Genomic DNA, 15,209 nt, shown 5'->3' on the forward strand with positions numbered 1-15,209 from the left:
CCCGGTGCCGGTTTCCGGGGGGGGGGTGGGGGGTTCTCGCGGGGGGGCCGGGTTCGCGGGGGGGGGGGTGGCGGCCGTCGGGGGGGGGCGGCTTGTTTGGGGGGGGGGTGGAGGTATGGGTGGGTGGGGGGTTGGGTGCTGGGGGTCGGGGTGTGTTCGGGGGTTTGGGGGTCGGGGGTGGTGGGGCCTGGGTCGTGGTGGATGGCGGGTTTGGGTGGGGTGCGGGGGGGTCGTGGGGGGATGGGGGCTGGGGACCGGTGGGGCGCTGTGGGGGCCCGCTGGGCCTCGTTCTGCGGCCTTGGGCTCGGGGGTGTGGGCCGGGGCTGGGGCGGGGGTGTTCCGGGTGTCTGGGTCGGCTCGCCGACCGGTGTCCGCTCGGGTGGCTTGGGGGTGGCCTTGGTGCTGCCGCGGCCTGGGGATTCCGGGGGGGGGGGGGGGGGGGGCTCGCTTTGCTGGACCGCGGTTGACGGCTTCTTTCTTTGGTGGTGGTCCTTATGCATGCCAGATCCGTCGCACCAGCATCTACTGAAACTCAACAGAAGTACCCTCTCCCTCCCACAGCCCCTTGAATCAGTTGGTGCTGGTGTCTGTGGTTCTCACTTTGCTTTATCTATCCTTCCCTCCTTCCTCTCTTTAGTTTTTCCTCTGGTCACTTGAGATCTTAATTTATTAGAAGTATGAGGTTTCTGGGGTTGGCATAAGACTCCGGTTTTGTAACCACGCAGGAGGGGTCTTGTTGGTGCTGGACTTCACTTTGATGGATTGGATGTACTGGCTTCTATTGATCTCACTCTGCCTTATCGATCCTTCCCTCCTTCCTCTCTTTAGTTTTTCCTCTGGGCTCTTGAGATCTCGCTAAATTTGCTGGATTTTAGAGGCTTCCGGGGTTGGCGTAAGACTTTGATTTTGTAATCATGGGGAAGGCAGGAAGTGTTTGGTCGGTGCTGGATGTCACTTTGATTTACCTTTCTTTTCTCTTTATTTCTTTTTTTTTCTGACCTTTTCTCTGGTCTCCTGACCATTTAAATCTCACGACTCTGGCAAGATTCTGAAGTACCTGGTTAAGGCGAAGGGTAATGGGATATTTATAAGGTTTTAGGTGAATGAATGAGTATAAATTTATACGTATTTGCACGCACGCACACGCACGCACGCAAACGCACGCAAACGCACACACGCAAACGCACGCACGCACGCAAACGCACGCACACATACACAAAAAAAAAAAAAAAAAAAAAAAAAAAAAGAGCAATGATGACAAGACGTTGAATCGGTAAGACTACCGAATGAACAATTCTGAGCTCTTCAAAAAAAAAAAAAAAAAAAAAAAAAAAAAAAAAGGATTACAAATTATTCTATATTAGTGAAATTACAACACTGCTTATTCTTGTTGCTACTTGGGAACAATAGCAATACCTTGTGAAAATGTGAGCCCCCTTTTTTTGTGAAGAATCAACACAATCACAAATAGGACACAATCGTGAAAAGGAATGAAATTTATTCGATGTTTACACATTTTCTTTCTTTCTTATTGTATATATATATTTTTTTTTACAAATAACTGAAAAGTAGGACGTGCGAAAATATTCATGTCCCTGAGTTAAAGGGGTATTTGACTCACGGCAATTCTTTTAGGCTGTGTTTCAGTTTTGCACATATAGAGACTGACATTATTGCCCATTCGTCTTTGTAAAACTGCTTCAGCTCGCTAAATCAAATGAAGAGCGTTTGTGAACATCAGTTGGCTGCACTGAGAGAAAAAGGGGTGAATAATTTTGCATGTTTTCACGTTATTCATTTAAAAAAAAAAGGCTAAAATATGAATTTCATTTTACTGCAGGATTGTGTTCCACTTGTTGATTCATCACACGCACTCACACCCCCACACACAAATCGCATTTGAAGCCTGAAATTTGGCAAAAGGTCAAAAAGTTCAAGAGGGGCTAATACTTTTGCAAGACACTGTACCATACACTTTTATATTAGATGGAAACACAATTAGCCCTATGCTCTATCCATCCATCCATGCTTTTTCTATGCTGTTTGTCACATTTGGGTCACAGGTGAGCTTGGGCAAGAGGCTCCGTAGTCCAGACTACTTGCCTGAAAGCAGCAAGCGTTAAACAGTTAGTCTAACCCCGGGATTACACCGGATGCGTGTGCGTTGCGTCTCCGCTCCGCTGCGTCTTGACAATTTTTTGTCCAACTCACACCAGCTGCACACTCGGCTGCGAACCGCTCCAGTGAGAGTTGGAGATCCCGGCTTGATGAAGCCAACAGCACCACATCATCTGCAAAAATCAGAGATGCAATGCCGAGGCCACCAAACCGGAACCCCTAAACGCCTCGGCTGCGCCTAGAAATTCTGTCCATAAAAATTAGGAACAGAATCTGTGACAAAGGGCAACCTCGGCAGAGTCCAACCCTCACTGGAAACGAATCTGACTTACTGCCGGCAGTGCGGACCAGACTCTGGCAACGGTCGTACAGGGACCGAACAGCCCGTATCAGGGGGCCCGGTACCCCGTACTCCCGAAGCACCCCCCACAGGATTCCCCGAGGGACACGGTCGAACGCCTTCTCCAAATCCACAAAACACATGTGGACTGGTTGAGCGAACTCCCACGCACCCTCGAGGATCCGAGGGTGTAGAACTGGTCCACTGTTCCACGGCTAGGACGAAAACCACACTGCTCCTCCTGAATCCGAGATTCGACTTCCCGACGGACCCTCCTCTCCAGCACCCCTGAATAGACCTTACCAGGGAGGCTGAGGAGTGTGATCAATCTATAGTTGGAACACACCCTCCTCCATCCTCCCAATCACGCCCCTCCAGGTCTCACTGCCATTGCCCATGTGAGCGTTGAAGTCCCCCAGCAAGACGAGGGAGTCCCCAGGGGGAGCGCTCTCCAGCACACCCTCCAAGGACTCCAAAAAGGGTGCATATGCACAAACAACAGTCAGGACCCGTCCCCCCACCCAAAGGCAGAGGGAGGCTACCCTCTCGTCTACCGGGGTAAACCCCAACGTACAGGCACCGAGCCGGGGGGCAATAAGTATGCCCACACCTGCTCTGCGCCTCTCACCGTGTGCAGCTCCAGAGTGGAAGAGAGTCCAACCCCTTTCGAGAGGACTGGTACCAGAGCCCAAGCCGTGTGTGGAGGAGAGTCCGACTATATCTAGTCGGAACTTCTCTGCCTCACACACCAGTTCAGGCAGTTCAGGAGAGGTGACATTCCATGTCCCAAGAGCCAGCTTCTGTAGCCGGGGGTCTCGGTCTGCCAAGGTCTCCTCCCTTGGCTGCTACCCAGCCTGCACTGCACCCGACCCCTTTGGCCCTTCCCACCGGTGGTGAGCCCGTGGGAAGGGGGACCCACGTTGCCTCTTCGGGCTGTGCCCGGCCGGGCCCATTACAAAACTATAATAACCCTTTTGTTTATTCATTTTTTCCTTTCGGACACATTACAGTTTACATCAATCACATCACATCATTTGCAACATTGACATCCGAAAGAAGGGCTGACGGGTAGAAGCCGAAGCTTATTCGAGACCCGTCCCCATCGAACCATTACTATAACGCATCAATCATATACATTATTTAGAATAGTCATTAATTTTTATCGTTATCCATCCCATACTATCCCAGACACTGCTCGCTCAGTTCATCTTGAATGTCCGTGTGTAGATTGTGGCTAGTCCCAGTCATTTGGCACTGGTGAGTCGGTCCCCAGACGCCACCAGCAAGCCCACCCCGCCAGGCGAGCAGCCAAGGCAAGCGCAATTCTTCTCTTTCACCAGTAGGGTCTTCGCTGACCTTGGATCAGCTTTCACACATGTTGTGCTTTCCAGAAGAGTAGATCGGCTTGCATTCGGCCCATTGCTTTCAAGCAATTTCAGCACTCGATTCTGGTCAGGTAGCACCACTGGTTGCTAGCATGTTGTGGATCTGATGACTACAGTGCGCTGCCCAGCCTAGCTCACCCAGCAGAGCGGCCCACGCCAGCTGCATTCCAGGAACAAGACCACCAGCCCCCAGGCTAGCGTCATTGTGCATGAGCCGAAAGGTGGGCTGTCATTTATGGAAATTGACGATTGTGGAAAAACATATAGACCCATTCACTACTTAGTGTGATATGGCCGTGAATGTTATCGCCATTCAGTAGTACCGTTCACATTCCGTTAGCATAATGTTGCTACAATAGGCTGTTTTCACGGAGGAAAATTGAAACGCCGCGGAATGGAACGTCTGTTCTTCATAAAGTCATTCTGTTCTATTACATTCAACTTTGCCGCCCCTTTCACGCTAAATGTTGCCGTCCACCTCACTTTCACCCCAATAGTTACGACCGAGAAGTGATCGATCTTGAGGTTACTGCTATTTGAAAACAACACATTTTCTTCTCAATGTCAAGATACTCGCTTCTTACCTATTCGAGTAGAAAGAAAGCTAGCTGTGAATCACTTTTCTAGTCCAAGTCCGATCTCAACGCTCTCCACCGCTGAAATGTCAAACCAATGTTCACTCGTTCTTGGCGCCGGTCACTATCAAGTTTAGATTTTTTATTTTTTTTCGTGGCACTTGACATTGTTTTCATTTTTTTTTTTTTTTTTTTTGAGCAGCCTTCCGCGGAGTAACAGCGGGTGTCTGGGGCAGCGAAAATCTGTACTAGTTCCATCTTCGCGCGACAGGAAACAACTGACGATGACGCGAGTAACGTCACATCCCGCAGACAGAGGGCGGGAAATTTGAAGGATTCGGAGCGGATGCTTCCGAAATAATATTGGCCAGAGGCTTGTAGGAGTACCCATTGTGAACAGCGAAGATGTTGATCTACTAATTAGAATATGTTTCAGTCATAAATGGTCAAATAAAAAGGCTATTGTTAAGATATTTTTTGGGGAAATCCTACATAGAGTAGCTTTAACTAAGATTACATGAAGGTTGCTTATTTTGCCCCATGAAAAATGTTTTTCTTTCATTAAGTAATAAAAATGTAATTTCCTTAGGTAAATGTTAAATATCGCAATAATATCGATATCACTATGTTCAGCAAGTATATCGCATATCGCATGTTTTTCCAATATCGTGCAGCCCTAGTTTAAATATAGGAAAATAAAAATACACTCAAATTTTAATAAATGAAAGTTGTACCTAAATAAAAGTTTAAAAACACAACACAAACACCGTTTGCAACTACCAATTTTTATACATATAGTAAGGAATGATCCAACTGTGTTTTACTCATTGGTGCTATATTTCTTCTTGCAGGTCTATATTGCTTGCATTGAAGGCTCCTCGAAAGGACACATCAGCTGGAGATTTAACTTCACTCCAGCAAAACTAAGTGTGAAGTCTGTTGCAATTAGGGCCAGCAGTCAAACTTTTAATTTTGGGGTTGTCAACTGGCTCTTGCAGTCAGGCATGATTACAACCGAGTTTTCTGGAGGTATGCAACATAGCTTCTCACTAAATATTGCACAATGTGACTTGATTTGCTTATTTTTGCTTCTATTTCAACCTTCAGATGGGAGCATGCATTCCTTCCAGTCCGTAAACAGGTCCTCTGAGTTCACTGTCACTGCGCAGCTCAGTGGTGGGGAAGGGGACGCGTCTTGGCAGCACGCTCAGCTTTTCAGACAGAGTCTGAAGGACACAGAGGAATCTCCATTTGAAATTCTCATTCACCTACAAAATATATGAAAATTAACATTTTAAACAGTATGTCGTCTTCTTTCCACGGAGCCCCTAAGATGACATGGTAGAAAAGAAAAAACAACTTTGCGTTTCCTCGCAAGAGAACTTTGCGTTCTCTCGTAAAGATTACAAAATTTTTTAGAACGCAAAGTTGTTTTGCGAGGGAACGCAAAGTTGTTTTCGCCTGCCATGTCACCTTCGGTGCGCCGTAAACATTTGCGGGTCATCTTCCATGTGACCAAAAGCGACGTGTAAACAAAGCAGTGGGAAAATACATGCTCCTGTTACTCCATCCTAGTCGCTTTGGGAAAGCTTTCCCACTGCTTTGTTTCATGTTTACAAACGTTCCATCCTCGTTGTTTTTGGTCACATGGAAGATGACTGCAAAGATGTTTTGCGAGAGAACGCAAAGTTTTTTTTTCTACCGTATCTTTCTGATCTATCTTCCTCTTATGCAGGGCTTAAATTTTGTCACTGTTAATGCTGACAAATCTTCAAGGGAAATAAATATTCACAATCTCAAAAAAAATACCACTGTGTAAGTTTCCATGCTCTTAATAGATTGCAATAAATGTTTAATAAATGTTATTGGATAACGTGTGTTTTGTTGTTTCATTTGCCCTGGTCGCATTTATGTGACAGCTGTTGTTTATTAACTATAGTGTTTTTATATTTTGATAAAATAAACCAATTGAACTTTGCACATCACTCCAACACACTAGCGCCTTGTTTCACCTTTTTTCGCCATCTAGCGTTGAAAACCTAAATTACGGAACTTTTTTTCTATTGGGCGAAATCTCGAGTGTCTGAGAAAGACGACACCTGATTGGTTACCCTCCCTTCACTCTGATTGGTCGTATGTCTCGGAAATGGCGGAACCGGTCGGACAATGCTGCATTTAGCAAATAATCATTTACATGTTTGCAATTTGGAAATCTTTAAATATACCTTTTGCGCGTTTTAGTAAGTCATCGTTTTGTTCTTTCGATCGTAGTTTTGCTATCCAAGCGATCATATTGAATGGTTTCATGTTGTGTAAATAGTATTTGTGCGTATCTCGGTTAGCATCTTTGTTGGATGTTTAGGCCTCGAACGGCTGTTAATGCTTTTTAACAATAGCCCCGACAGAATTTGCATTTGGATTATTTTTTTTCAAACCGAGTGGGAAAAAAAACATGAGAGTTAAGTACGTTTCGATGACTTGCAACTATTGAGAGCTGTGTTGTAATATCGCTGTAATTGAACACGTCTCACGCGCGGCATCATTACAATTGAGGATCACAAAGAAGATGTCCTACAGCGCAGCAGGAAGCGGTGGGATGGATACTTGGATGGTAAATAAGCCGCCCGAAAACAATCTATTCTTTATAAGAATGATATATACATCGCGGTGTCTGTCTTAATTCAGTAATTCGGGTTGCAAACATGGATATCATTGTCGTTTGTCCAATTAGGTGCTTGACAGCAATAGCCAGTTGTCTGCGCTGATATTTAGAGTTCTTGGTACTGTAATACAATGACCTCATCTACCCATCATATTTCACTAAAATCAGACAAATGTAGATATAATTTCTTAATCACGTTTAACATGCGTGCTTTGCCCCGTGCTTTTCGAGGTAGCCTAAAAGTTGTTTAAAACTGTACTGACGTCGTAATTGTGCGCAAACGATCTACGAGACAATTTTTTAACTAGCTGATAGATAATAATGCGTCAGATTGATATCTGGCACTCAAAGACACTTTCGAATGATTGGATACATTATTCACGTAGGCTACTCGTACATTCCCACTCTGCTGGCAGTCAAATACTTTACGTGGCCACAGCTGCCCTTGGGCAGACTGACGGATAAACATTTTCGGTCAGTTTGCAGAATTAAAATGTCTCATATAAGTTTGTTCTCTATAAACTCCCGTCTATTTGTAATTAGACGTAAGTGGTCTGACATATTCTATTGTCAACATAAATAAATGTTTAAAGGGGCTGTCTGCCGGATTCACTCAGGAAAATGCACTTTTTAAATACAGGATGTACACACTTTAACTTTCTCTCAGTCTACACATCTGTGTTTTTGTTCATCTTTTGTGGTAATTTCGTTCTAAACCCTCACCTCCCGGTTGTAAACACTGTCTTTCCACTGAAATGTCCCGCTGTTTACAAAACAAACACAAAATGGCAAAATACAGGTTGGGGAGGTGGGGGTTTAGGTCGAAATTACCACAAAAGATGAACAAAAACACAGATGTGTAGACTGAGAGAAAGTTAAAGTGTGTACATCCTGTATTTAAAAAGTGCATTTTCCTGAGTGAATCCGGTAGACAGCCCCTTTAACAGTTGAAATGCATATTTAAAAAGGACCGAACAAGGGTTGGACAAGTTCATGCCAAAATGCATTTGGAAGTAATGTTTTTACAATATTAGCGTCTGTGTAGAGCAGTGCTTCTCAATTATTTTCTGTCATGCCCCCCCCCCCCCTCCCCCCTGCACATCTCACGCACCCCGCCCGCGACTATAAAAAGTATAATTTGTCTATAAAATTGTTAAAAGCACACCTCTGTATAACACTGTATCTGTATTAACGTATAAGAGAATAAAAAAAGAAAGAAATATGGAACAACTTACAACAAAGAATAGCTTTATTAACTCATTCACTCCAAGCGATTTTCACAGAAGTAGTCCCGTTCGCTCCCGGCTGTTTTACTGGATTTTGACTGATTTTGCAAGGCCCACAGAATATTGTAAGAAAGATTAAAGTCTCTTCTTTCATCAGGAAAAAGAAGTATGTTTCTATCTGTTTCCGTCTTGCAGCAATTAGCATTAGAAGAGAGCTAAGTTTCATCAGTTTTCATAAATCTATTTAAAATTGTAAGTAATTGAGCTTTTTTTCTAGATGGTCCTGGTTGATCTCCTTTGCTCTGCTGCCACCTGCTGGCCGTTTGTATAATAACTACCATTTCTGCAACCGTTCTTTGCATTTGAGGGGCTGAATCAAAGCCTTCTGTATGCTCTAGCATAAAAAACAACAACAAAAAAACTTATAAATACGTCTTTGGGACACTTAGACCATTAAAAAAACGGATTTACACGTTATTGGGAGCAAATGAGTTAATTGTAACAGAAAAGATTTTAAGTGCATCTGAAATTCACAAATAAAATTAAATCCTTAATTAAACTATAAACATTTTTTGACTGACCATGTCAAACTATATGATACGGAAAAATAAAATTACATAAAATCACTAAATAATAATGCATTCCAACTGATCACCAACATTAACTCAGGAATACAATATTTTAAAAAAACCTTTAACCTGCAAAACAAAACTATATAAAATAATTTGTGCAGATTATTATTTTTTTGCTGTGTGCAAAGCGCGCATGCTCAGTGCAACCAAAACCCCTACACCACCGAGAGAATTCTCCCTGTGCACACTCTGGCAATAATGGGAGCGCCACTACCCCTTATGTAGTGGAGGTGCAATTGCACTTTATTCTAGGACAGTAAAAAAAATCTAAACGAGAGCTGCGAGCAGCTATAAAGGGCCCTCGCAACCCGGGCCACGTTGGGGTACTTGCACGTCGGGGCACTGGCACTTTGGGGTACTGTCAAATAGGACAAAGACCATCGAAAATGTTTTTGACAAGCCTTATATGTGCAAAGTTTTATCAAAAAGCCAAAGATAGTGTGCAATTCCCAAAATAAATTCAAATGGCGGACTTCCTTTTAGGTTTAGCACATGGCTACAGAATACTTTTTGTAGGTATTTATGCCGATGTCAGACTACACGAAAACAGCCCGATTTTAGCCCGACCGACGTGTCGCGGACAAACGGGGCATGTTGTAAACGATTTTGGGTTGTCTTGACGTAGCGTCGCCCGTGTAATGTGACACGTTCAACGACTGGTCGCCTGTTGTCCGGGACGGTTCACGACCATCACGACGAAAGTAGAATTTTTGCTCGTCTTGACGCATAATGTGACATACCTACGTCGTCGTCCGTTTGGTTCCACAGCATTGACCAATAGCGAGAGGGAGCGAAACGTCAATCACACACTGAACAGCACTTTATAGCTCTTTTTATTAGGGCCCGAGCAGCGACCGCTGCGAGGTCCCTATTGTTTTTGTAAAAATTATTATTATTATTATTAGGTAGGGGTGTTAAAAAAAATCGATTCGGCGATATATCGCGATACTACATCGCGCGATTCTCGAATCGATTCAATAATAGGCTAAATCGAATTTTTTATTTTTTATTTTTATTTTTTATTTTTATTTTATTTTTTTTAGGATTCACACCTTAAGCATGGAAGAATGTTATATGAACGGAACATTAAGCCTTAATATTTTATTTTAATGCTGTTTAAACATGAAACAGATTACAACCTCTATAAGACTGAAATGTCAGATAAATAAATAATACATTTTCATATAAATCTTACACTCTACAAGCTTACTGATTAGTATTTTCTAAATTTGAATGAAAAAAAATCGCAACAATCGACTTATAAATTCGTATCGGGATTAATCGGTATCGAATCGAATCGTGACCTGTGAATCGTGATACGAATCGAATCGTCAGGTACGAGGCAATTCACACCCCTATTATTAGGGCCCGAGCAGCGACCTCTGCGAGGTCCCTATTGTTTTTGTAAAAATTATTATTATTATTATTATTATTATTAGGGCCCGAGCAGCGACCGCTGCGAGGTCCCTATTGTTTTTGTAAGAATTATTATTATTATTATTATTATTATTATCATTAATATTATTATTATTATTATTATTATTATTATTATTATTATTATTATTATTCTTTATTCTCCGCAAACAATCCCGATTTTGGGTACCTAAACATTCACGAAAACTCACCGAACTTTGCACACTCCTCAGGCCCGGCGAAAAATTTGATATTATGAAGTCGTCATAACAACGCGACTCTATAGCGCCCCCTAGCGTAGAAAAATAAAAACCAAGCCCGGCACGTTTGAGCTAGAGCAACGAAAATTGGCAGGCACGTGTAGCACCCCGAGATGCACAAAAAAAAAAAAGTCTATTGGGACCATGTAGCTAAAATGTACAGGAAATGAGCTATGAATTTTTTAATGTCCCATTTTTGACGATTTTTGCACATTCACAGGGCAAACTTGGCATTTATCATCTCAAGACGTGAGAGAACAACTGGGCAAAAAGTCTTGCCTTTTCGAAATACTATATGATGGGGGCAGACCCGTCACCAGAAAGAAATTGTAGGGGGGGCATTACCTTTTTTGGGGGGGGGCACACTTCATCAACCTAAATCTAATGTTCATCAGGTTGAACAGCGGCATTGTGACAACTGCAAAAGTGCTCAGAAATATTTTCTGTCACTTAAAAGCGGAAATCTGAAATCTAAAAGACAAACTGAAAAAAAATGTGTAGTTCATTTTGCATTTATTCAACTCAAAAGTTCATTTGAAACAAATCCACTCTTCACTTCTTTAAACAACTATGTCCGAATGAATGACTCTGTGACCCAGCCCCTTCTATCTGGAATTGGCTAGCAGTTGCCTTCATTTGCATGTTGGAATAGGGCTGTACGATATGGATATCATTTTTGCCAGACATCTCTATTCTTTGATCTTTGACTCAGCATGAGACTTCACATCATTTTACTTTTTTTATGGTGCCTTCTGTATTTTGTGTTATTTTATTTCTATACTTATACAGATTTCTTTTTTAGTATTAATTTTATTTGCGTGTATACTTATCTACTTATATTTACTCAAATTTATTTTATTTTGTGTTATTTTGTTTCACTTGTGTCTACTAAAAGACTAATTTTTATTCCATGCACAGCACTTTGTATGCAGCAATTGATGTTTTAAAGTGATTTAGAAATAAGGTTGAGTTATGTCGATGATATACAGAAACAACATATGGGTTCAGTAAAAAACTAAGCAGAATATCAATCCAAAAGGATGTGTAAAGTGCTGTTTTGTTTTTTTTTAAATTAGAACTTAGTGACAGTCATCAACATGAACAAACTTGGCAATAAAAAAAGAGAATTCAACTCACATTGTACTGCAACTGCTTTAGTGATAAATAATTTTATGCTCCATAGTTGTTGTTGTGTATGTGTGACTGCTTGGGTCTGTTAACAGCATACTGTGTATTGCTACAATTCATCCGTGCTGTGTGGCTTGACTAATTAAAAGAAAAGTTTGCCACTCACTTGTAAACGTAACCAGTGGACTCAGGATTCCCAATGATGTCAACTGTGTCATCCTGGATCAAGGTTTGGCGTTTGGTGGCTCCCATTAAAGCCGCACGAGTGCTCACTGCTCAGTCTTTGTCCCAGCGCGAGCCGGCAAATGCGCACTATCTACCCGGAAGTAGATTTGGCTAAGGCACGTCTGCAGAGCGCGCGTCTCCCCCCCACCCCACTCCAGCCCTCGTGATCCGGATTGTAATTGGCTAGCCTTAGTTGTCAATCAAAGCCAAACTTGAAAGGAGGTATGTGGTTGGATGGCACGCCATGCTTTACTTAAAACAGAAGGCGCAAGTTTATGTGACTGATAGGACGAATAGTTGGTGAGTCATCTTGCTAGGGCGGGCACGGCTGACTGACAGGGCGGGCACGGACCCCCAAGGCCCGCCCATGGCGACAGGACCGGATGGGGGCGGGGCATCAAATATTGCCTTTAAAATTTCATTTGTCCAGAAAGAGCAAATGCTTAATAACTCCCATGTTCAAGCTCCAAAAAATCTCAAACTTCTCAGGCAACGTAATAGTCACGGCCTGAAAACATCTATATGATAAAATTCAGTTATACATATAGCGCCACCTAGTGGTTACAATAAATGTCATACTTTACGTTTTTAGCTACTGCACTGAGCTCGTTGAAGGGATCCAGTTGAAAATTGGTCAGAAAAGCCTTAAGATGTTGATCATGCCCCACACCGAATATTGTAACTTTTCGCCAAAGGGCGTGGCCGCTACGGTGCCGCAAAGTCTAAAGATTTTTTGTGACAATAAAAGCTGCATTAACTTGACCGAGATGATCCTATCTTCTCAAAATTTCACACATTTGATGAGAGTCCAGCCCTAAAGACATCTATGAACTTATATTTCATCTTACTGATAGCGCCACCTAGTGGCAATTTTTTTTTCTTACGAATTTTCTTCTACGTTTTTCTCCAAACACATTAATTGGACCTACCTCATATTTGCTCAGATGAGGGATTCGGCCTTCATGATGTCACAACACGAAGTTTGTGAGTTTTCGTGAATCGCTGTGGGCGTGGCTAAGCACTGTTCGCCAAGAAAACAACGCCAGTTTTGAGGGTCTAAACATGCGCAGAAACTCATGAAACTTGGCACACACATCTGGCCTGGTAAAATGAACAATATTTTATTGTTGATTGTGCTATTTTTACAAAAATGACTCAATAGCACCCCCTAGGAATTTTTAATGAAGCAGCCCCGGTTGTACGTTTAAGCAAGATCTACGAAAATTTTTAGGTGTATGAGGGAGCCCAAGACCTACAAAAAAGTCTCTTGGACCCATATGCTAAAATGAACAGGAAGTGAGCTACGAATTTTTGAATGTCCCATTTTTGACGATTTTTGCACATTCACAGGGGGCAGACTTTTGCCCACTTCTCCTACACGTTTCATCTGACTGAGTTAAGACTTGACCTGGACCATGTCAAGACCTGAGCCAACGACAGGGGGAAAAATCTTGACTTTTCGAAATACTATATGATGAAGGCGGGGCATCAAAATGTGTGTTTCGCACTGAAAAAGGATATGCTTAATAACTCCCCGGTACATGCTCCAAAAAATCCCAAACTTGACATGTATGTTTATCGTCAAGGCCTGAAGCTATCTCTATGACAACATTCAGTTATATATGCAGCGTCACCTAGCCCTTGAGGCATAAAAAAAAATACCCCACATACGGTATTTTGTACAAAAAATGTAAACTCATTCTAAGTGTGATAACTAAGTCATTTATGAATATTCTTTTAGTTTCCACCACTCAAAATGTTCACTGGCATCAGACTTATCCAAACATATATATATTTTTATTTATTTTTGAAAGCCTCTGTGGACATTAAAAGCAATATCGTGAATGAAGGATATGCATAACTCCACGGTACATGCTCCAAAAAAATCCCACACTTGACTTATAATCACACTTGTTTATAATCAAGGCCTGAAGGTATCTCTATGACAACATTCATTTATAAATACAGCGCCACCTAGCCCTTGAGGCATAATATATAAAAAAAACAAAACACATACGGTATTTTGTACAAAAAATGTAAACTCATTCTAAGTGTGATAACTAAGTCATTTATGAATATTCTTTTAGTTTCCACCACTCAAATTGTTCACTGGCTTCACACCGATCCAAACGGATGTACGTTTCCATTTTGTTTTATTCATTTTTGATTGCCCCTTTGGACAATAAAAGTAACATTGTGCAATGAGTACAACGAGCGATGATGTATATATACACTTTTACAAAAAATACCAATCAGGGCAACTCATTGCCTATAAATAAATTAGGACGCTGATTTTTGCAGGTCTTAACAATCACCAAAACCCGTTGAGCTTGACACACACTGGCAAAAAAAATATTCTACATGTAAACGTTTATTATGCCATTTTCAAAGAAATTTTGCTTCCAATATGCCAGTACCCCAACGTGCCAGTACCCTAACGTGCAAGTACCCCAACGTGCAAGGACCCCAACGTGGCCCGGGCTGCGAGGGCCCTTTATAGCTGCTCGCAGCTCTAGTTAGGGCCCGAGCAGCGACCGCTGTGAGGTCCCTCTTGTTTTTGTAAGAATTCTTCTTCTTCTTCTTCTTCTTCTTCTTCTTCTTCTTCTTCTTCTTCTTCTTCTTCTTCTTCTTCTTCTTCTTCTTCTTCTTCTTCTTCTTCTTCTTCTTCTTCTTCTTCTTCTTCTTCTTCTTCTTCTTCTTCTTCTTCTTCTTCTTCTTCTTCTCCGTAAACGATCGCATTTTTGAGGGCCTAAACATTTACGAAAACTCACCAAACTTTGCAGTCTCTTCGGGCCCGGCGAAAAATGTGATATTATGTAGTTGCCATAACAATGCAACTCTATAGCGCCCCCTAGCGTAGAAAAATAAAAACCAATCCCGGCCCGTTTGACCTAGAGCTACGAAAATTGCCAGGCACGTGTAGCACCCCGAGACGCACAAAAAAGTCAGTGGAAGCCATTTCCCAAAATGTACAGGAAGTGAGCTATGAATTTTTGAATGTCCAATTTTGGCCCATTTTGGCCCATTCACTGTGGTCATACTTTTTCCCCCTTTGCAAATATTTTTCAGCCAGTTGACTTCAAACTTGCCATGTGTCATCTCAAGACCCAAGACAACAACTGGGCAAAATATCTTGACTTTTTGGAATACTATATGATGGGGGCAGGGCATCAAATATTGCCTTTAAAATTTAATTTGTCCAGAAAGACAAAATGCTGAATAACTCCCATGTACAAGCTCCAAAA

General features: G+C 42.3%; 2 protein-coding genes across 6 annotated transcripts in view; both read left to right on the forward strand.

The window, feature by feature from the left end:
• ngly1 (N-glycanase 1) overlaps positions 1-6,293 on the forward strand; it is a 28,259-nt gene extending 21,966 nt beyond the window's left edge. For all 4 annotated transcript variants that reach the window (XM_077507321.1, XM_077507322.1, XM_077507323.1 and 1 more), the window contains 2 exons: positions 5,270-5,447; positions 5,526-6,293. In XM_077507321.1, the coding sequence (XP_077363447.1) occupies positions 5,270-5,447; positions 5,526-5,701 (354 nt within the window). In that variant the 3' untranslated portion in view covers positions 5,702-6,293. The remainder of the gene's footprint in view (positions 1-5,269; positions 5,448-5,525) is intronic.
• Positions 6,294-6,559: 266 nt separating this feature from the next.
• The window catches only part of top2b (DNA topoisomerase II beta), a 724,731-nt gene continuing 716,081 nt past the window's right edge, over positions 6,560-15,209 (forward strand). For both annotated transcript variants that reach the window (XM_077506321.1, XM_077506322.1), the window contains exon 1: positions 6,560-7,029. In XM_077506321.1, the coding sequence (XP_077362447.1) occupies positions 6,985-7,029 (45 nt within the window). In that variant the 5' untranslated portion in view covers positions 6,560-6,984. The remainder of the gene's footprint in view (positions 7,030-15,209) is intronic.

The sequence above is a fragment of the Festucalex cinctus genome, chromosome 19 (assembly GCF_051991245.1).
Source record: "Festucalex cinctus isolate MCC-2025b chromosome 19, RoL_Fcin_1.0, whole genome shotgun sequence".
Lineage (NCBI taxonomy): Eukaryota > Metazoa > Chordata > Actinopteri > Syngnathiformes > Syngnathidae > Festucalex > Festucalex cinctus.